Source organism: Ictalurus furcatus, chromosome 8, assembly GCF_023375685.1.
Source record: "Ictalurus furcatus strain D&B chromosome 8, Billie_1.0, whole genome shotgun sequence".
NCBI lineage: Eukaryota > Metazoa > Chordata > Actinopteri > Siluriformes > Ictaluridae > Ictalurus > Ictalurus furcatus.
Genome location: NC_071262.1, coordinates 22,266,532 through 22,290,479, shown reverse-complemented (window position 1 = coordinate 22,290,479; position 23,948 = coordinate 22,266,532). Strand labels below are relative to the sequence as shown.

Sequence of the window (23,948 nt, the reverse complement as noted above, 5' to 3'; positions counted from 1 at the left end):
GTCTGCAAACTAATGGGTAACAAGTTTATTTACCCTGAAGGACCGCTCCCAAATCCACCCACGTAGTTGTGGCTGAATGAGGGGAAAAAAGCTCTTGTACACCTCGTGTACAAAGCAACAGACAAAAGAAGTATTACTGTGGGGTGGGTGTGTAAATCCACTAAGTGGCAAACCCATTAAAACCGAATGCTTCCCCGTAACATAATAATCCGTCCTATTGAAACTAACTATTGAAAACATAAATCTCATGAGGTGAAAGCTTGTATTATGCATTCCAGAGTGTGTGATAAAACACACAGGCCAATTGTATATGAAGAATTTACCGGTTTACCTTCACCACCGTTCTCAGACATCTCACAGGCATTAGGATAAATACAACTAAATACTTCTCAAAGTGCACAATTCACACAGTTATTTAAAGATTAAACCTGATCATAACAATTCAATAGTTAATTGTTATACAAAAGAGGTCTAATGAAAGGACTGGGCTTGTGCGTCGCACAGCAGCATATCGAAAACTTATCTTGACTGTTACGTCCGACCTGCGCTGCTTTGTTTGAGCCGCACAAGGGCACTGAACCCAGCGTCCAATAACCAAGTGCTTGAGTTCACGTATTGCATTTCATATAATATAATAATATGCTTTCTCGCACTGGTTTAGTAACTATAATGTGCAATTACCTGCAACTACCATACAAATGAATGGGTTTGTTACTCTTACAAAGTCAGAAAGTCACTCATGTACCTATTGTGTATCTTATGGACACGAATGTTGTATTGAAATTTGAAACTACAACCTTGTCACGCAAAAAACCCCCACAATTATCTTGTTTTAATCAGCCACTCCGTGCACTGCCACTGTGTGGTCTAAAGACCATGATGAGCTTACATGAGGACCTACATTATAAATAGCTGTTGGTACAAATCCCTGGAGAACCCGATACTCTAAAATGAAGCATAACATTTCCCATGAAAGGCATTTCTGAAATGTTTTACATGAACTTAAGTGTGGTTTAACACTGATGGAGATCAAATGCTTATGCAAACAGTTTTTCTTAAGAAGTCGCACCCACCAGATTCCTGCATGAGCAGCGCAGAGTTGAAAAGGGCAAGTTTGTGACGTGGGTTGAGATCCAGCGCGCGGTTGAAGTTCCTCAGTGCTTCCGAAGGATCCTTCATCTCTATGTTAACGATGGCCAGGTTGTACCACAGATCAGCGTTGGTATGGTCCAGCTCTAACGCTCGCAAGTAGGCGTCCTTTGCCTCGCTGGGTTTATTCATCTTCAGCAGGAGTTCACCTCTGCACATAATAACACGGAAAAATACAATTCTTAAACAGCATCACGGCTTCAAAGAAGAAAAAAAAAAAAACCCACATACTATAGGTTGTTTATATACGTCTATATACGAGACATGTTTTACATAACGAATTATACATTCTGTGTCATGCTGTTACTGGAAAATAACCAGTGATGAAGCAGAGTTACTGTTACAACAAAAGTTGATTAGTTTCATATAACCAAGTCCTGAAGTGTTTTATCCCTCTTATACCACAGCAGAGATTATAATTTTTCATGCATTAAAGAATGACATGTGAAACTTCCATCCATTTACAATTGCATTTAATGTCGCAGAACGTCCATGAAACAATTTCGTCCCTGTTCCCACTTATGTTATAGCAGTCGAGTCTCTGAAGACGTCTGAAAAGTTATAGCTTTACCTCAGACCGTTACAGAGCGCTGACAGTGGAGACTCCTTAAAAAAAAAAACCTTACCATATTAACGATTACACACTTTTTAAAAAAATCTATAGAAACGATAGCGCATTAGAACGAGCGCGTTAATATAAACCTGCGATTTGCATTGGAGCCAGATATACTGTGAGAGCTGCTGTTACGGAAAATGAAACAAAACGGACCTACTGACCAATCAGATTCGAGAATTTAACAGCGCTGTGGTATAAAAGGTACATTTTTGTCGCTTGGATAGTTTTTTATATAAACAGTAAAAAACTGTATGTGCGTGTCAAGCCACGATCCTGAGCACTCTCAGCAATTTAAGGCAAGAATCCTGTCATGAATGTTCAAAAATTAAATAAATAAATCGATAAATCACACTGACATGAATTTTAAATGTGATACATGAACAGCGGTAGCTCATGAGAATTGATGGATTAGGGCTCACCTTTGACTTAGAGCCATCCACTCCTCTTATTTTCCCCAAAGGATTACTCGGCTTATTCCCAAATACCAATTATCCCATTTGTGCAAGATTCGTTCCATTCCACTTTTAGTAACTGCTCTTGTAAACGAGCCAACATCTATCTTTCCTAGACACTACAAAGCTATGAGTGTGTCAGACACGTCAATGTAAATGAAGACTTGGTATGCAATACACAAAGAACTTCACACTGATGTCACTGCCCTGTAGTTTCACCTGCTGATGTAGGCTTGTTTGAAGTCGGGCCTCATGCTGATGGCTTGCCTATACAGCTGGTCTGCTTCCTCCAGCCGCGAGTCGTTAGCTCGGATCAGGTTTGCTAGATTGATGTATACGTTGAGGTGGTTAGGGGCCACGCGAGTCGCATACTTCTTTCCTGGTATTACCTGGAAAGAAGACAAATAGCTTTAGCCTTACACAAGCCGAAACACTACATAAGGAAAAATAATGTGTTTTTGGGGGGGCATTTATTATTACAAAAAAATTAATAATAAGTGCAAGCTGCAAACTCCCCTGTTTTTAAAACTTTTCCTTTGACTGTTACAAAGCACTGAAACTGGAGACTGCTTCCATAAATGTTAAACATCTCTTCACAGCAAACTTCACCAGATCATTAATTACATGTTGTAACTGAATGTATAAGATTTTCTTCCCAATTTTAGTTTGGCTTTATGATTTATATTTCTGCTCTTGCTGTTGATAATCATACCAGTACATTCCCATTTAATTAAAACTACAGGTATAATTTGTTACCTTTTATAATCAACAACAACTAATCATGCCAGCTGTTTATAACAGATGCGATATCCACCTAGACTTTTCTGCCCTCTGCTTCACTGTTTACTCGTCCTCTTTGGTGCATTATAGATTTTTTTGTTTGCGTGTGTTTTAGAACTAATCATAGTCCTGCACTTTGAACACTGTATAACTTTGATTGTGTAATTTAGGACCCAAACATCTGAATACTGATAAGGTCTATATATCTACACTACGGCTCACTTGATGTACAGCTTCACATCAGAATGCGGAACGATGCGGGATCTTCAAAGTCTTTTCTTCCTTGTTACTCATTAATACAGTTTTTTTTTATTTTTATTTTTTTTTAAGTTATCATAAACCGCGGTCATAAAAACATTCAGAGGAGCTGAGCGGTTCAACAGAACAGATCTACAGGACATGAAGTTCGCCATGAAGATTCTATAGAGACGTTTTTTAAAAGAAATATTACACCCAGTGGCAGAACAAGAGGCCAATGACATTAAGGAGGGAACAAATGCATGGCTGTTGTCATGAGAATTAGCCCAGCCACAACGCTGTTGTTATAATCAATCTCCCACGACTTTAAGCATAATTTCTGTGAGGCCACATTTCACAACTGATAGAGAGTATTGCATTATTTATCCTGGCGGAAGCTTTGTTTGTTAGCTTGCCTGCCAAGAGCCTGCTCATCCTTCGTTCTGCTGCTTTAATGTGTTATTAAACTGTCAGGGGATTATTTTGTGATGCTGTTTACCCGAGCTCAGACGGCTCTAATGATTATCTGATGAATTACGAAAATCGTCATTAAGTTTTCTGAACAAGATTCACACAAGTGCAGACTTCATTTCAAACACCTGATGTTTACATGCTTTTTAGCAGAGAGCGGCGTGCAAAAGTTTTCGCACCCTTGACGAGACATTCGATGCAGGTTTGGTTTTAAGTAATGTTCCTTCATTAAAAGGTCATACAGTAAGATATAAGTGAATCAAAAACAAATAAAAACGATATTTTCTTTCACTTTTTGATTGTATGGTCTTGCAAAAAAAAAATTTTTTTAATTATCTTCTAATCTCTTTCTCCAGCCCACTAAAAGGGCAATAATTTTCGTTTAAGGTCATGTGAGAGCTCAAAAATCTAAATCCAGCCTTCTAAAAGCTTATATATTATTGATTTCTTCGAGTTATTTGATTCAAAATCAAAAGTTTTCGGTCATATACACAGCTGCACTTCCTAACATCCGTTAATAAAATAAGAAGAAGAAAAAAAGCAGCAATGCACAGTGTGCAACATTAGCCTGCTTGAGACTTAAATTCAAACCTTAACAACATAAAAGATGTCAGTCTATAAATAATACCAGCCCAAATCTAATGTGTTCCAACGAGTGGAAAAATCTACACTAAAAAGCTTTATGGCTCTGATAAATATCCAGAATAATAGTGTATCCATTTAACGGTTGGATGATGCTCATAAAAATAAATCTAAGCCAAGAGGGTGTGTGCGATTTATAGTTTTAAAAGTTAAAGCAAAAAATGTCTGGCTGTAAAAAAAATATATATATTTAAACTTTTGCATTAAAATGTGTTTAACAACCATATTTTATCAGTGTATGAGCGCATACATTCTCCATAAAAACTCTCATATACCTGTGGCATAAGAGATTTTGCAACCAGATATGCCTCTTCAGCCTCTTTGGATCGATTGAGGTTCTTGTACGTTCTTCCAACGTTCATGTGGGCGCCAATATCATCTATAAAAGCAGAACAAAATATCAAAATTTTCAACACACACGCACACAACGACCCCCTGTTTTCAACAACACTTGGATGGTGTAGTGATAAGATGGTGTCAGAGAAACGTGCTTGTACGGCGAGCATTCTTGAATTACGGAACAGAATACGTGTGTTTTTGCAGCTCGGTGTGAAACTGAAAACACTATAGTCGCGCCTGTGAACCCCAACGTTATGAAAAGCAAACTGATACAGAAATACAGAATCTTAGAAAAACAAGGATGGGTGGTGAAACGCTAACTAACAACAACAACCCGGACGCTGCATACGAAGTCACTAACGTGTATATACTGGCAGTGAATAAGCTAAGTAAAACTTAACGACGTTTTCTCAGACAGATACATCTGAGTGAGAAAAGATAAACTGTGCTTTTCTAACGTCCCGTGAACTTCCAAACAAGGTCGCCCGTTTTATTTATTTATTTATTTATTTTAAGTAATCATGATACTGGATGCTTAAAAGGCATTCGAAAACATCATTTCAGATGCTCAGATTTGTTTGACATGTACTTGTATTTAAATTTCACAAGAAATATATGATGTGGTGAGTCCACATGCAAACACCGCTCCTAAACTCATGGCTATAAAATCACCAGCTGCTTTTAACGGTTTGTACCTTAAATGCCCCTCGGTGCTTTTTGGTATCGTGTGTGAGCACTCGGTCATGAGTTCATGACTCATACCTGGTTGTACTCTTGTAGCCTGGAGGAAATATCTGAGCGCTCTCTCATAATTGTTCTGGTTCTCCAAAGCGTGGCCAACATTGTTCCAGAGTTTGGCGTTGTTCTTGTTCACCTGGAGAAAGGCAATTTTGGGTTATACTATCAAATTATGAAGGTTACATTAGGATATTACTTGAATATAACATTATTTTGAGTATGAGAACAGGTTTATTTGATTCTCAGAAATAACTAACCTACTTGGTATTAATCAAAGGATGGGCATACTTAGATGCTGCTTGTAATGAACACCTTTTATGTTTAAGATTTTACGTCCAAAACAGAATAATTAATACAGACTGAGCCCGAGGGCAGAGCAGTAAAACTAGATTACAGATTGGAAAAAATAATAAACCCATGTGATATGGTTGTAGGTGCCAGATGGGTTGGTTTGAGTATTTCAGAACCTGCTACACTTCATAGCGTGGCAAAAAACAAAAACTAACAAACATCCGGTTCTGCAGCCCTACTGAACCTTGAAGAGTGAAGACAGAGGAGAATGGGCAAACTGGTTCTACAGTATCTCAACTCTTTACAACCGTGGTGAGCAGAAAAGCATCTCAGAATGCGTCACATGCAGAACCTTGAGGCGGATGGTTCTACAACAGCACAAGACAACATCGAGTTCTGCTCCTGTCAGCCAAGACCAGGAATCTGAGGCTGCAGTGGGCACCTAAACTGACAAGGTGGTGAAGATTAGAAAAAGATCGGCTGTCTTCAACTGTTCAGACTCCGTGAACCCAGACAACCATCACATTTTTCTCATCCTGATGTTCACTGTGAACATTTACTGAAGCACTTCACCAGTATTTGCACCATTTTAGAAATTGGACTGCTGCAACCTGATTGGCTGATTGCACAAATAAAGTGAAATGCATTGTAGTATCATGATTTTTTTTTTTTTTTTTACGAGTACGAATAAACGAGCACGGCAACAGACTGATACCCGATATCAGTTTTGATATCTATGTGTCCAGAGTTAGAACAATATCATCACTGATTTATAGATTTGGTGAAAGATGTATAAGGGGAAAAAAACTTGAAACAGAAAGGTATGGTTATAAAATGCACAGTTAGGGTCAATGCTATTAAGAAGTGGTGTAACAATGCATCACAAGGCAAAAATATGGTTATGTACATGGGAATTGTACTCTAATGCAATTGTGCAACCCATAGAGTTTAAAATATAATGAGCGTGCACCCTGCCTGATAGCTCCACATCACTATGACAGACATGCATTATATGTTATAGGGTAACACAACCACGTTACAACTGTTAGAAAGAGTTCTTTAGTAGCTTTCAAATTACTCCAGCCCCACACCACCGCAATCTACAGTGCCCGAGAAGGAGGTCACAGAAGTCAGACATTTTAGCCGGGTCAATCAGTTTCTTGTGCATCCAGTAATGCCGCTGGCATACTGCAGGCTAGCATGTCATGCTCCAGCACTGCCAGACATGCTGAGGGGACAGCTCTGACAGGCTAGCAGTACACGCTAAGCTCTATGATTGACCTTTGACCTCATAAAGCAGAGGATGCCCTGATTATATCAAGACACACAACATCAAGTTCCAACAGCACATCTGTATTTTGTGAACTGTGTCTGGGGTTTTTTTTGCATTCTTCAGACACATTTTCTCTTCGGTAGCCCTCCACCTCCCTCCACTGGTCCTGACTTTGCACCTCATATGTGAAAACCCAAAATACATGCTGTGTTTCTTTAAACAAGGTTCTCTCTTTTAAAATGCTAGAACTTCACTTTTTATTGAGCTATACTACGCAAATAAGACACCAACTTTACTTTGAGAAAGAATGTGAAGTAGAAAAAAGTCAGAATTTCTATATCGTCATTTACACAATGAAGAGGCTGCTATACAAGTACAAGAATGTCAAAAATGTCCCATGGAACTTCAAGTAGATAGCAGGTTTGTTTTTTTTTATGATAAGTTAAAAGATGTTCATACTTTTAGGGCAGAGGTGAACAGGGTGTACTCCGACTCCCAGTCCCAGGTCCTGTAGAAGGTCTTGACAGAGTGCGTCAATAGAAGGACGCCCATAAACAACCAGGAGACTTTCTTCAATGCCCTAGAGGAGGAAAGCTGTTGAATTATACATTCCACGGTGCAATATTTTAATAATGGTTTATTATCTAGAAAACGCCTCTCAGGATTAAAACCATATGAAATCAACTGCACTTTGAAAAACAAGTGTAAATTTTGGGTTTAACAATGGCCGAGTTTCCACTCAGACGTTTTCTGTCTGAATACGAAAGCATTCCTTTGCTTATTTTGAGAATTTAATTATGGCCATTTCAGCAAGACTGAAAGTACTCCAAAAGTAGCCTGCGGGAAGAATGTTTGCGTCCCACGTCATCCTGTTTCGATTTAACCAGATAAACACCTTACTTCCTGGTGTGCCTGTGATGTTTCATGTGATGTTTGGTTTCAAAAATATATGTGCATGGTGATTGTTCTTGTTTATTTCACAGCACTGTTAATTTCTCTATTTTGATTGGGGAGAAGCTGCTGATTCATTTTCTATCACAGCAGCTCTGACAATAAGTGAAGCAACAAATCACAGGTTTATTACTTATTTAACAAATGCCCATGTGTGATAGTTGATCTGGTGACAGTTTGGAGACGTTTGTTTAACATTTATGGAAGGAGTCTCTCGTGTGAGTGCTTTGTAGCACTCAGAGGTAAAGAGGTAACTTTTAAGCTTTCCGACATCTTCATTTGATTTGATGGCACTTGATGAACCTTGGGTTGAGAAGACCGTCCCAATTTACAGAGCAGGAAGTCCGAGCGGAGTTTGTTTTTTTCCTAGTCGGAGGTCGAACTGTTAAACCTTTTAGTTTCAGATTTATTTGTTGATTCCTTTGTTGACTTGGATTTGTGCTTTGGGTTGTTATCGTTAGATGAAGGAAATTTTTCCTTTATCTTCAGCTGTCTAACAGAGGCCTGCAGGTTTTGTGCCAAAATAGATCGGTATTTGGATATACAGGATTCAAACTATCTTGACAAGAGCCCCAGTCAAAGAGACGCAGCCCCATAACATGACGGTACCACCACCATGCTTCACCATGGGTATGGTGATATTTGGGTGATAAGCACTCTTGTTTTTGCCTCAAACATGTATATTACTAAAAAAACCTATTTGGTCTCATCAGACCATACCACATTTTGCCACTGGGGTTGGGGTGAAGACAGACAGAGTCCATCAGTGTGGACCTTGAAATTTGAAAGCTCTGGAGAGATTCTGTATGGAGGAATGGTCTCAGATCCTATGCCATGTATTCTCCAAATGTCACCAGGCATTATAGGAGAAGACTCAGCTGTTATCTTGGCAAAGGGACATAGCACAAAGTATTGACTAAAAGGGCGCCAATAATTGTTGCACACCTACATTTAACAAAGATTTTTTGGGGGGGTTAAACTTGAATTTGGTTTGCAATTGTTTGATATCCATGAGAGCAGAGTATTTTTGTGAATGTTACTGTTTTAAAGACAATTTATCACAACCTTCTTTCCTCATATTTACCAAGGGTGCCAATATTAGTGGAGGGCACTGTAGATTAAGTCACATAAATAAAAGAAAAAATTAATAAAACAAGCCATTTCTTCCTAAAACTAATAAACAATTGATAGATTTACCCTCGTAACGCCAGACTCTTGAATCCGTGAGCCACTAGGACACAGAAGCCCATACTGGGTACATAAAGCACACGCTCGGCAACCACAAAGCCCACGGGGAAGAACAGATTGGACGCTGGGATGAACGGGAGAACAATCAGTGAGAGAGCCTGCGGAAGAGAAACGAGAATCAGGAATCAGTATTTCTGGTCATATGATTAGTGGCAGTTTACATATGCTTATATATACATAAACATGTTTGTTTCTAGACCTCCACAAAGCTAGGCGTAGGCTACAGTCAACATCCTGTAAGTGCTGACAAGAAACGCTTTGCAGGCAGGGAGAAAAGGGCATGACAGCTCCATGCAAATGGTCAAGCCCAAAATGATAAAACATGTAGTGGATGGAATCAATCTGTTTGAATTTACAAGGGATGCAATTCTTAATGAAGGAAAAAACAACAAACTTGTTAAAAAAAAATAAAAAATACTGCAGTATCAGGTGTCTCCCACATCACTGTATCGTAAACGCTATAAGTTTATAGCGGCTCCAAACAAGCAACAAACCAGAATCACAAACATGGGTTGACTTTTGTGAGAAAGCTCATAAACAGTTTTCAAAGGTAACAGAGGGTTTTACAGACTTATAAAGCTCACGCTGGAAGTGAAAAGGAAAAGAAGATTAAAGAATTTTGATGCTCTATAAATGGTTAGGTTTTTTGGGTGATATGACGATATATATCTATAAACACTGCATAGTAGAAGTCTATGCATCCCTGTTTAAATTGCATGTTATTTAAAAAAAAAATAAAAAATTCAGGGGGAAAGGAGAGAAAAAAAAGAAAAAAAAACCAACTGATTATGCATAATTTTGCACACTTCTTAACTAATACTTTGTTAAAGCACCTTTTGTTTTAATTCAGCACGCAGTTCTTTTGGAGAGGAGTCTAACAACCTGGCACAATGCGACTTGGCAATTTTATTCCACACTTCCTTGCAAAAACGTTCCAGATCTATCAAACTGCGTGCGGATCTCCCGTGCACAGCCCTCTTCAAGTCATTCCACAGGTTTTCAGTAGGATTTAGATCTCACTGGGCCATTCCAAAACGTTGATCATAATTTTCTGAAGCTGTCCTTTTTTGACTTGGATTTGTGCTTTTGGTTGTTACTGTGCTGAAAGATTACATTTTTTCCTTAATCTTCAGCTGTCTACCAGAAGCCTGCATGTTTTGAGCCAAATAGATTGGTATTTGGAGCTACCCGTGATTCACTGATTCACTCTATCTTGAATAGAGCCCCAGTTCCAGCTCAAGAGAAGCAGCCTCATAGTAGGATGCTGCCACCAACATGCTTCATCTTGTTTTGTTTTTGAATAAAATGTTTTATTTTAAAAAAATAAATAATAATAAAAAAACACTACAGACCATACCACATTTTGCTACATGGTTTGGGGTGATTTAGGTGAGCTTGGATGATGTTGAGAAAGGGCTTCCATCTAGCCACCTTCTCCATAACCCAGATATGTGAAGAATACGAGGGATTGGTGTCACATGCAGGGGTAACACGTACTTGCCAGACATTCCTGCAGCTCCCGTAATGTTGCCGTAGTTCTCTCGGCAGCCTCCCTGAAACGTTTTCATCTTTGTCTTTTGTCAGTTTTGGAGGAGTGTCCTGTTCTTGGTAATGTCTCTGTGGTGCCCCATTTTCTCCACTTGTTTATGATGGCCTCCACTGTGTCGCATGCATGGTACATCTAACGCTTTGGACATTTTTTTTTTTTGTTACCCCATTCGACAGTCAGATCCCGTATATGCTCTGTAAGCTCTTTGGCTTCAGCAGTCGGATGAAAACAAGGATGATTTTTAAAAAAATTCTACAGAAACAGTTTATCTTTATTTGGAGATCATCAGAAACACTTCACTGATGACAAATGTATTATAAGTATTTTTGAACACGAGTTTGAATGGGACTGGTAAATTCCGAGCATAGTCGCATGCCCCATTCGGAAAGGGTATGCACACATATGCAATCAGTTTATTGTGCAAACATCCCCCCCTACACCCCATGCCCAAACGTTTGGACTATGCCCAAATGTTTCCATTGGTTTTTCACTGGAATTCAGTTGGTTGCTCGATCACATCAAAGGCAATCTGGGAAGATTTATCCTGGTTTCCTTTTTTTTACATCATGAAAACATGCAATTTTACCTGGCGGGGTATAGACTTTTATATCCACTGATTTTATATTTTATATATATATATATATATATATATATATATATATATATATATATATATATATATATATATATATACACACACACACATACACACACATACACACACATACATACACACACACCACTTCCGGACAATTCTAACTGAATACATGAACTCGAATCTTATGAAACGAGTGTAAATTAGTCCCATCTGCCTGCTTTCACCAGAACAAAACCTTTTCAACCCATTTTCAATCTACACACACACACACCCACACACAAACGAGTCATTTCAGGGCCAATTTGCATAACATTACACTGTAGTGGAGTTCAACATCTCTGTACCTTCAGACCAGACTCGTATTACACACTGTATTCCTTTCACCAAGTATCAGGGTCAATACAAATTTCATTTGAGCCTAGCGATTTAGGAGAGGAAGCGGAAACAGCGGTCCTAAATCAAATCAGGGATTAGGCAAAGAAGTAGCTCTTTCAAGTGCAATAGGCCACAAACAGCCGGAGTGCTGTACAGCAGCGAACTAAAATGCTCTCATTGTTCCTGTTCAGACAGGACTGTGCTGTACTCGGTGTTAATCACTCCGAAATTGGGATGGCTTTGTCTGAAACCTGGGCCATGAAAACAACTAAAAGAACAACTCTATGAATAAACTTAACCAAAGCAGATGATTAGTGCCAAATTAATCCTTTCGCAGGTTGAAACCCGCACTTCTGTTTTTGTTTTATTTAGCTGAAATTAACCTGTTGCAGAAACACACATCTTAGATGATGAATGGAATTAAATGAGATTAAAGGGTTTTTTCTCACAACACCTTGTGAAAATCTCCACCTGGCTCACTCGCTTAACTTGATAAATAGCCCACTTTGTTATGGCTGTCTGTTGCAAAACCCTCATATTTTACCCTTCGGCATGACTGTTTCACAAAATTTATATGTTTACTGAACGACACGAGACGATATGAACGTCTAGCGCTTTGATTTCCAATAACCGGGTCTTTCATCCAAACGGACATCGTCTTTAAAGTGAATTGCGAAAACTAGGCTTGGCGGCGACTTCAAACGACGTCAAAACTAAAATCGCCGTTAGGAAGGGCGGATTTAACAGAGTCGAAAAACATACGTCTAGGTGCGAAAGGCCGGGCGACTTCATAGTTGTCCTGTACTAGAAAACCTCTGGCCAAAACCAACACGGATTTAAACGAACAACAATACCAATCAAAGCTTTCAGAGAAGTTCTCAAGCTGTGCACTGTAATGTTGGCACAGTGAACAAAAACGTCCTGTAAAATCAACGACTGCCAACTGGATAAAGATTGAGTGTCCAGGGTCCTAACACTGGGAATCTTGGGAACGGCTAACCGGGGCCAGTCCAAACAAATTATCGTCCTTATGCAACCTATCGAGAGCGTATTAACAGTATGGACCATGGCGAATTTTGGCACGTCGTCCATTAATGCTGATTTGTGGTCTCGCTGTGTCAACGGATATCCAGCAGAGACAGGAAGTTCACCGGAGACACCCAGATGATGAATTCCCTTGAATGTTATCGCATGAGAACTTATCAGAAAGTTGAACTCATCTTTTTTTATTATTATTATTATTATTCCGTGTGAACACAAGACAAGAAGCAGTGACATTCTGAACTTGTGAAACCACAGGAACTGTCAGGGGTCAAACACATGCAGCCAGCACTGCAGGATGATATAATTGGTTTATGGCTAAAAGAGGAGAACGAAGGGGAAAAACAAACACATACACAAACAACCAGTACAAAAAAAAAAACCCTTCCTGGTTGAATGCATTTGCTTTACACACAATGAATATTATGATGGAACATTTATGATGGAAAACTCAGCGATATGTTCAACAGTTTCTCCTATACATTCACAATAATAGCTGCGTTTACATGGACAACAATAATCCACTCTTAACTCGATTAAGACCATACTTTGATTAAGAAACTACCATGTAAACAGCAATTTTTACTTACCTCAATCTAATTATGGTCATAATCTAATTAAGCTCTAATCGAATTAAGACATGTGGAGTACTCCTGTTTTAATCGTATTACAGACATGTAAACACCTTAAATCACATTATGAACGTTGTGTGAGCGTTTTCACCGCATTTTGCGACAGGACACGATCACACACAGCAGTTTTACGGCGAACAAGAGAGTTCGGCTGTGTCCCAAACTGCATACTTGCAGCCCACGGCTTCAAGCAGTCATCTATTTGCACGTATAGCATGACTAATAATTAACCGCACTTGAAGCGTTCGTAAAAAATTTAAATAAAAACACCCAAAACTGTATACGGTACCATAACGAAGACGAACTGTATGTTGATAAGTGAAATTCTGGAGGGACGTCGGACGGCGTGGCGCGGTGACGTAATGACGCGGGCTGTTAATCGAATTATGATCAATAACATGTAAAACGGGTACATGACAGGAGTATTCTAAAAGCGACTCATGTAAACACCTTAATCACATTATCACCTTACTTAGATTAAGGTCAATAATCAGATTATTGCTGTCCATGTAAATGTAGTCAGTGAGTTTATTAGGAAGCTGCGGTCTGAACACAGGGTCAGCCAGGATACAGCACCTGGAGCAGAGAGCGTTAAGGGCCTTGCTCAAGGGCCCAACACTGGTAGCTTGGCAGAGCTGGAGCTTGAACCCACTGGTTCAACTGGTATTAACCTTCTGGTTAATAACCCAGAGCCTTAACCGCTTGTGTATGTGTAGCTAACCATCGTCCTTATCCTCTACTGATAAAGCTTTTCATGGAACACATGTTTGCGACATCAACAGAAACTACAAATATTATTTGGCTCTCGCTTATTTTCTCCCCACATATGTATAATAGTGAGGGGATGTACAGTAATTTGGCAAATTAAGTAAATAAGTTTCATTAATAGGTACACTGGGAAAGTTACTCCTATTCAGAGTCGTGTTATGCACATGCCCAATAGATTTTCTGGACATCCGGTTCATATTGTACAAAACCCCTGGGTGTAGGTCACACCTCCAGATTTTTCTTGAGCAGAAGTGTGAGATGGGTTTTTTTTTTTTAAATTCCAACAGCGTCTAGTCCACCGCCTTAAACCTTTTTTTTTTTTTTTTTTTTTAAACCAGAGGCCAAAAAATGGAATTTCCTCTTGATTTGGTTGTGCCCGTGTTCAGCATTGAATTTATTTGTGATGTTACACTCCACAGTAGTAGTTATTGACTCACATGACAGTAGACACTCAGGGCTATAAGAAGTTTTTCATAAGGGTTTCTTTTTTTAATTTACACTACGATGTTTAAATATTATAATTTTATTGTGGCAGGTGTTCTATCAAAAAAGCTTTAGTTGTGCTGTATGTTTCGTCTCTGTACCAGTGTTATTGTGGAGAGGTGTGAATTGTTTGCCTAGCAGGGGGCTCACACCCCTCCCTTTTCCCATCACCCTGCTCACCAGCAGCTAAACACAGTCATGATACTCTACACACAGAAACCCAACAGTGTCCTGACTAATCTTATAACTGACTTGCGGCGATAAAATTATTCTTCTGCTTATACTGATGTAAAAATATCAATAAGTTATTCTGATAACGTCTGAAAAGTCAATTTCCATTCCTCTGACAGAATGGAACACCAGTATAAACGTGGACTCTGGAAGGAAACAGTAATATTTCCAGTAACATAAAAGCAAGAGACAATTTAAAAATGAAAAACAAAAACAAAACAAAGATGTAATATATGAATAATAAGATGGCAAGAATTGAAATAAACATCTTGCAATGATGACATAAAATAACTGCAAATTTGGTTTATTGATATGGCTTCCACAATCATTATTCAAAATTTTATAAAGTAGCACTTGATCCAGCACATCCAATTATTTTATATTTTATTATTTAAAAATCTTTTTTTTTTTAGTCACAACCTTTTCAAGGGTTATTAAAGTGCACCTATTATGCTATATAAAATGTGCCTAATTTTGCTTTTGAGGTCTCAAGCAACAGGTTTACATGCATGCAAGGTCAAAAACACATTAATTTTCTCATAATTTACATTGCAACATCACGTCTTTCTCACCACTTTCACAAACGACTCGCTCAAGGATCCCTTCACTCTAAACTCAGAGAGCCTACTCTGCTCTGATTGGTCAGATGTCCCAGTCTGTTGTGATTGGTCTACTGCTTACCGCGCGTGTCGGAAAGGAAACGCCCACTTCCATATCCGAGTTTCAGCTCAGTAATAATGTCATCGGTTTTACCTTATCAATTTGAGCCCGAGTCTGTTAGTGATGCATCGGAAGATCAACCCGAACCACCATCGCAAGCACGATGAGAACAGGACGTTTCTCAGTGGTAAGTTTATATGTAGTTTGAAAATAACGCGAGTTAGCCAGTTAGCAGAGGCTAACAGCTAACAGGTCTGCACTGGCTGTACATTTACATTTATTCATTTAGCAGACGCTTTTATCCAAAGCGACTTACAAATGAGGAAATACAAGCAAAGCGATATATCAAGTGGAGAACAATACAAGTAGTGCTACCGTACAAGATTTATAATTGAGTTCTAAAGAAACAAAGTGCACAGAGCAGAGGTGTTTTTTTTTTTATTATTATTATTAATAATGTAGAGGTTGGCATTTTAGGGGTTAGTTAATTGCTCACGGAAGAGGTGGTCTTTAGCTGTTTTTTGAAGATAGTGACAGATTCTGCGCTCTGGATTGAGGTTGGAAGTTCATTCCACCACTGAGGGACAGTTAGTTTGAAGGTTCTGGAAAGGGACCTTGAGCCACACTGAGTAGGCACTACTAAGCGTCGTCGTTAACCGATTGAAGATTATACGCAGTTGTATACGCAGACTGCACACGAAAACTACACATTTGGAACACTCGGTAGAAAATGTATACGTAAATAATTAATCATACTTACAGGTTGTGATCCAGAGGCGCAAGATGGTCCAAATAAAGTGAGACCCCATCTTTAATGAATAATCATTTCGCAAATCCGGCGTTGACTTCAGCTAGATTTGAGAAGCAGCAGTTAGTAAAAGGACGGGAACACAAACGAAGGTCGGAGTTGAAATGCTGTGGTATCGTTTTAAAATGAATTCTAACCACTGATGCTTTACATCCTAATCCTTTGGAAGTCCTTGTAAAGTGGTTTTGCTTTTGCAGCGCACAAAACGTCTTCTAGACAGGAACCGAACTCTTTCAGGAAGCAATTTCAACTGTAGTGTTTGAGGGCGGGTCAAAGTACACGTTGCTCACGAGCAGCCAATGGAGACCAGAGGTGGGGATTTTGTTACAAACCTACGTAGATTAGAACAGGATGCAAGTCTGGAATTACTGACGTCTCGGTTCAGCTGTTCAGAATCGGTTCCTTCTTTTGGGAGTCAATATCTCCGTTTGTCGTGCACTTTGATTTTTGTAACTTTGCATACTTTTTACATTCACAAACAGCTCTATAACACACTACATGAAAGGTAATATCTGAAAAACCATAATAGGTGCACTTTAATTAACAGATTTGTCCAACCTTGGAATAAGATAAGATAACTGAAGCTAGGCATTTAGCAGCATGTATTTACTAAGGATGCAATGTGTTTGTAAAGCCAGGTGAAGATGATCACGTGTTGTGGCGACATTATTAAATCTGCCTTACCATGAGGACTGTCTTGGCGGAGCTGTGGCCATGGCGCAGGCTGTGATAGGCCAGGACGCCCAGCAGCACGTAGAAGGCCAGGGTTGCCAGGTTGCGCGGGTCTAGGACAGATTCCACCAGAGGAATGGTGCCCATGGTCCAGTCACAGCACAGCTCCGACGGGTTGAGCAGGAGCCAGCCATTCACAGGAAGCAGGTAGTTGAAGGTGAGCTGGCGGGCTGGCGTGGAGCTGACGGCTGCTGGGTTATCAAACCTGCAACAAACAGATCTGATCAGACGCTCTTGCTCAACAGAATTCCGATCTACTTACAAAAGCACAGCAATATCTTTCTGCAGTTGTCTCAACTCAATCCATGAGTGGGAGACTAAAAAGCTGGGTGTCCAGCTAGCAGGCACGCCATATAAGCTTTTTTAATCGCTTTGCTAGTCTGGTTTTGATTTAAAAGCATTTTGTAAGCAAAACTTCAACAAACGTTTTGGGTCATGATGATATTTTACCCACGTCGCTACTTTGTGAAACACTTAGAAAATGTTATTTTATCCTTTCTAGACTGCCAGTGCAGCAGGTTTTGCTGTGTTCTTTCTAAATGAAGGTGGGAGAGGAGAGTACTATAAATGACTGGTGTGTACAAAAACTCCAGGAGAGTAAAAGGCGACAAAAGGCGATTTGACCACAGAGGGCTCAAAATTCTAACTGCTCTTTTAAAGCAACGTTTGAGGAATAAATAAAACCATTCAAGCCATTACGAGGTAAATGAAAGCATTTCATTCTGGAGCACATCTGTTTGCCAGTTCCTTTGTAGACAGTTAATGAAGTGTATGTTCTGGCACAGTCCTAAAACAAGTATTTTAAAAAAAAAAAAAAAAGCTCTTCCAAATTAACTTGTTCGATTAAACAAAACCCAGAATGAGAGACTTTGTCTTAGATTTATAATTGGATTTAATGAGTTGAAACTGTTTTAAAAGCACTCAGCTTTAAATATTCGGATGGTTTACTCAGCCTGGTCCCTACAGCGCCAGTGGTGCTACAACACAAACCACATGAACCACGGCGAGAACAGCTGGACCGGTTTCAAGAGACACGTTCATGAACATGTCAAACACATGAAAGCAATTCTTTTTTCTAAGCATTTATACAACTTCGCTCTGACAGCAGCGCAGCTACAAATCCCAGGTTTATATAAACGCACCAGTTCGAACACATTTTTTGGAAGGACATGTTTATTTCACATTCATGGAAGGAGTCTCCAGTTTGGCCAAAACTGACCCTGCTCGCTAAGTGGAAGGGGCATTCTCTATCTCCCGTGTCAATCGCAGCAACACTAAGCAATCGCCTGCATCTGTGAGAGGGCGGACAGCACTGTCCTGTGAGCATGAGCAGCAGTTCGAAAGGTGTTTGGTAACTTCAGTGTCTCAAAGGAAGCACCCGTTAACCTTCACCTTCCGTGGTGGTCATTACCAGGTGATTAAGTAGAGTAGAGCGGGTACACGTCCTCTGAACGTTAACAGATTCTGACTGCTTGTCTTGATATTTATCCTGTTGGTAATTTAACTCTGCAATAAATTCCATTGCGCTGACGCGTGGTCTTTTAACGTGTCAGATGTTCCAGATAGACCTGCCGTTACACATTTCGGCACAACTGATGCATTTCTCATTACTCACGCACTGCAATATCATCTCATGCCTTCGATCCATGTCAAAACGTCACAGCGCTCATCACGCGTCCATAGAAAGAGGTCTCTGTTGGTGAAATGCCACTCGTTCCTACTATTTTTCTGTTGAGTACTCATCGGGCCATTTTATACAGCAGCCTGTACAAATATCTCTTTAAAATAAAAAATTTTTTTAAAAAAACACAACAGCATCAGTACTGGAGTGAATTAGCTCTTATGGTCCTATTCAGACAGGATTAGTTTTAAGTTACACGATGGAGACTGCACATTCCAATGTCGGTACAGGTTATAAAGATTATACCGCCTTTTATTTACTAGTGAACGAGCTGTTAAAATTACAGCAGAGAATACAAACCCACTGTGGTGTGGGTTTTTAGCAGCTGCAGGCTCTCGAGGCCACTTTTATGGACACAATCCTTAAAATAAGGGCCAGGAATGAATGGCAATTTCGGCATTCCCTATAATAACTGCCCAAGTGCTTTAAGAACAAAAACAAACTTTCTTTCTATTGTAAAGAGCTAGTTGTATACATGCCTTTAAAGTTAATGTTGAAAATTCTTTATGTGTTGCCTAAGGAATGTAAAAATGTACAACAAATAATGTAAGTTTGATTTCAGGTTTAACCAAAAACAAAAAAAAAATCTTCATTTTTGATTGTATTTCCATAAATAAATTCTAGACCACATTCTACAGATTATAACTTATACTAAATCATCTTTAATCAGTCCGTACAGGATTTCGGGGAGTTTTTGTGATTGTTGCGGCCAAAAATGCTCGATTTTGTTGCAGTAATTTTCCAAATTCGCGATGCAACTTGTGAAGTGTTTTGCGCTTTTTTTTTGGCAGAAAACTACCTGAATTGGCGAAATTACAATTGCAATCAAAGACTCGACGAGGGCTTCGGCTGAATGCGAGTTGTGATGACGTCACACGACACGTCTTGGCCGAAATCTGCGGTAATTTAGAAAAATTGCAAGCCAAATATTGCTCGATTTTGCATTGATTTCTGCAATCGCAAAATCCTAGCGGGATCGCTTAATATGAAGACAACAGTTATATTACGGTATATTTAAAAATCACATAACACTAGTATTTTTGATAATTTGACGATCAATAAATCTTACATAAAAAGTGTTACCTTTTATTCTTTCCTTTATTTCTTACGACAACACACTAAATATCTTAACACAAATAAAATGTCTTGTTTTCTTAAGGGTATACAAACTTTTGCACTCAGCTCTTTGAAGGCTCACAGTGGCCGAAGTTGTGATTATCAGGTTAATAGCACATTGGTGGCTCAGTGGTTAAGATTCTGATGAGAAGGTTGTGAGTTCAAGCCCCAGCACTACAGAGCTGCTACTCGGGGCAAAACCATTAACCCTCTTTGCTCTGGGACGGTTGTATCATATCTGACCCTGCGCCCTGACGCCAGCTTCCTAACGAGGAAAAGAATGCCTCAAGAATTCCTAAAGAATTTGGTGGGTAACGTTGCAGTCTCACAGCTTCAGTGCTCTCAGTTTAGTCCTGAGCTTGAGTTACTGTCTGTACAGAGTTTCACAAGTTCTCCCAGTGTATAAACTGGAATAGACTCCAGATCCACCACCACCCTGGACAGGATAAAGCACTTACTGAAGATGAATGAACAAACTTGTGTATATGACAATAAAGGCTAGATTCTTATTGTCTTCTTATCTTCAGGATGGAAGGATTATACAGTGGGGGAAATACGTATTGAAGACGTCAACATTTTTTACAGTAAATATATTTCCAATGAGGCTATTCAATTGAAATTTTCTCCAGACATCAGTATTAACTCAAGAAATCCACACATATAAACAAGTCCAAACATTAAAGTCCATAAATAAAGTTGTGTATAATAAAGCGGAATGACACAGGAAAGAAGTATTGAACATGCTAACTGAAATTTATTTAATACTCAGTGGAAAAGCCTTTGTATGTAATGACAGCTTCAAGATGCTTCCTGTATGAAGAAATGAATCGGCCGCTGTATGCAGTTGTGATTTTGGTCCACTATTCTAAACATATTGTCTTTAAATCTTGTTCAGTTGGATTCAAGTCAGGTGATTGACTGGACTGTTCTAACGCCTTGAAATCTTTTCTTTGAAACCAATTGAGCGTTTCCTTTGCTGTATGCTTTGGATCGTTGTCCTGCTGGAAGGTCCACCCATGTCTCATCATCATTCTTCTCCAAATATAGTGTGTAGTATGACAGTCAAAAAGTTCAAATGTTGCCCTCGTCTGACCAGACTACACTCTCCCAGTATTTCATAGGCTTATCCAAAGTTGTTGCAGCACACAATAAACGAGCTTCGACACACCTTTTCTTGCAGGGTGAGCGATAGCAGTGGACTGCATTGCCTATTGTTTTCTCTGTGATGATGGTACCTGCTGCCTCCAAGTGTTTCTGGAGCTCTTTACGAGTGGTCCTTGGCTCTTGGGCTACTCTTCCGACTATTCTCTGACACCCTGGTCAGAAATCTTGCGAGGAGCTCCTGTGCGTGGCCGGTTGATGACGGAGTGATGTTGCTTCCACTTTTGGATAATGGCCTCAATGGTGCTTACTGGAGGAATCAGAAGTTTTGAAATACATCTGTATCCGATTCCATCAATATGTTTCGCACCAATAAGGTTGCGAAGGTCTTGGGAGAGCTCTTTGCTTTTACCAATCATGAGATGTTTCTTGTGTGCCACTTTGGTAACGAAAAGCCTTTTTATAGACCATCAATTTACTAACCCAGCTACTATTAATTTGCATAGATAGGGGGTATAATTACTTACAGATTTCAGCTGGCTCCTTGCCTTACCTCCGACAACTGTTTTTTCTTAGCGTGTTCAATACTTTTTTCCTGTGCCATTCCACTTTATTACACATAACTTTATTTATGGACTTTCATGTTGTGAATTCTTTATATTTGCAGATTTCTTGAGTTAATACTGATGTCTGGTGAAAATTTCATGTGAATAACCTCACTGGAAATATATTTACTGAAAAAAAGTTGACACGTTCAATACTTATTTCCTCCACTGTACATCAGGATACTGGGGTTATATATCAGGATTGTAAAGCGCCCTCATATTTATACCCCTGTGAAACAGGAAGTCATGGTTGAACAATTTCCTGTTCCTAGTCACCTAGGTGTACTAAAAAAATTTAAATATCAATGGGAATATACTAAAAATATAGTCTTCTCATATGAATTCTTTGGGGTGCCAACCATTGTTGCACACCTATATTTAACAAAGATATATATATTTTTTTGTAAACTCGTGTTGTGTTTGCAATTGTTTGATATCCATGAGAGCAGAGTATTTTTGTGAATTTTTTAAACAAAAGATTAAACAATAAAGAATTTTTCACAGCCTTCTTTGTTCATATTTACCAAGGGTACCAATATTACTGGAGGGCACTATATATCAGGATTACAGGATTGTATAGAAAGATGCTGGTATTGTAGATCAAGATACTGGAATTATACATTAGGATTGTATATCAGAATATTGGGATTGTATATCAGGATAGTGGGTGCTGGGATTTGAACTCGGACCTTCTGATCAGCAGTTTGATGCCTTAACCACAGGACTTCAACTCCCATGATGGATTATACATCAGAACAGTGGGATTGTGGGATTATAAATGAGGATAGTGGGATCATAAATCAGGATAGTAGGATTGTCTTTCAACATGATGGGATTGTGAATTAGGAAAGTGTAATTTTAAATCAGGATAGTGTCATTTTAAAATCAGGATTGTAAATCCGGATAGTGTCATTTTAAATGAGGATTGTAAATTAGGATAGTGTAATTTTAAATCAGGATAGTGTCATTTTAATTCAGGATTGTAAATCCGGATAGTGTCATTTTAAATGAGGATTGTAAATTAGGATAGTGTAATTTTAAATCAGGATAATGTCATTTTAATTCAGGATTGTAAATCCGGATAGTGTAATTTTAAATGAGGATTGTGTCATTTTAAATGAGGATAGCGTCATTTTCATTCAGGATTGAAATTTGGATAGTATAATTTTAAATCAGGATAGTGTCAATTTAATTCAGGATTGTAAATTAGGACGGTGTAATTTTAAATCAGGATAGTGTCATTTTAATTCAGGATTGTAAATCAGGATAGTGTCATTTTAATTCAGGATTGTAAATCAGGAGAGTGTCATTTTAATTCAGGAATGTAAATCAGGATAGTGTCATTTTAATTCAGGATTGTAAATCAGGATAGTGTCATTTTAATTCAGGATAGTGTCATTTTAATTCAGGATTGTAAATCAGGATAGTGTCATTTTAATTCAGGATTGTAAATCAGGAGAGTGTCATTTTAATTCAGGATAGTGTCATTTTAATTCAGGATTGTAAATCAGGATAGTGTCATTTTAATTCAGGATTGTAAATCAGGATAGTGTCATTTTAATTCAGGATTGTAAATCAGGATAGTGTCATTTTAATTCAGGATTGTAAATCAGGATAGTGTCATTTTAAATCAGGATAGTGTCATTTTAATTCAGGATTGTAAATCAGAATAGTGTGATTATACATCAGGATTGTAAATCAGGAAAGTGGGATTGTAAATCAGGATAGAGTAGTTTTAAATCAAGATTGTAAATCAGGATAGTGTGATTATAAATCAGGATAGTGTAGTTTTAAATCAGGATTATAAATCAGGATAGTAGGATTGTAAAATCAGGATAGTGGGATTATAATTTAAATTCTACTCTTTTTGTGATCAGCTCACCTAGTGAAGACGGGCAGTTGTGACTGGATGACCTGAACTCGCACTATAACCAGCAGCAGTGTGCTGATGACCAGCACCACCAACTTCAGCAAGGTCTGCAGCACCGCATAGGGAAAAAGGTCCTTCCCTCGTAACACTTGCAGTGCCGTCTCGATCAGCAGGGGCAGCGTGAACTGCGTTACAGACAGACGGAGGAGAAGAAGCCAGACGAAATAAATTATCTGGAAATAAATCGCTGAGAATCACATCGCAACCCATCTATTATCCGTTATCATCTATTCTGTCAGGAATGCACTTTACTGTTCACAAACAGACTCCATGTTAGCTGCAGATCAGTTATGGCATGACTAAAAATTATAATTATTATAATAATAATAATAATAATAATGAGAATTAACAGAGGTCTGTCGCTGAATAATGAATAGCTTCAACAAGCACGATGTTGGTTTTCCAGAGTAAATGTGTGCCTTAAGCGCTTCACTCAAAGCATAATTACTTA

The 23,948-nt window shown here is 38.8% G+C and overlaps 1 protein-coding gene across 1 annotated transcript in view; it reads right to left on the bottom strand.

Moving 5' to 3' along the window:
* Window positions 1–23,948, bottom strand: part of tmtc3 (transmembrane O-mannosyltransferase targeting cadherins 3) — a 46,188-nt gene that overhangs the window by 4,049 nt on the left and 18,191 nt on the right. Inside the window, exons 6-13 of the mRNA XM_053631499.1 lie at window positions 23,450–23,622; window positions 17,017–17,269; window positions 9,137–9,285; window positions 7,448–7,568; window positions 5,449–5,560; window positions 4,623–4,726; window positions 2,437–2,606; window positions 1,074–1,300 (exon numbers count right to left, since the gene is read on the bottom strand). Coding sequence (XP_053487474.1) covers window positions 1,074–1,300; window positions 2,437–2,606; window positions 4,623–4,726; window positions 5,449–5,560; window positions 7,448–7,568; window positions 9,137–9,285; window positions 17,017–17,269; window positions 23,450–23,622 — 1,309 coding nt within the window. The remainder of the gene's footprint in view (window positions 1–1,073; window positions 1,301–2,436; window positions 2,607–4,622; window positions 4,727–5,448; window positions 5,561–7,447; window positions 7,569–9,136; window positions 9,286–17,016; window positions 17,270–23,449; window positions 23,623–23,948) is intronic.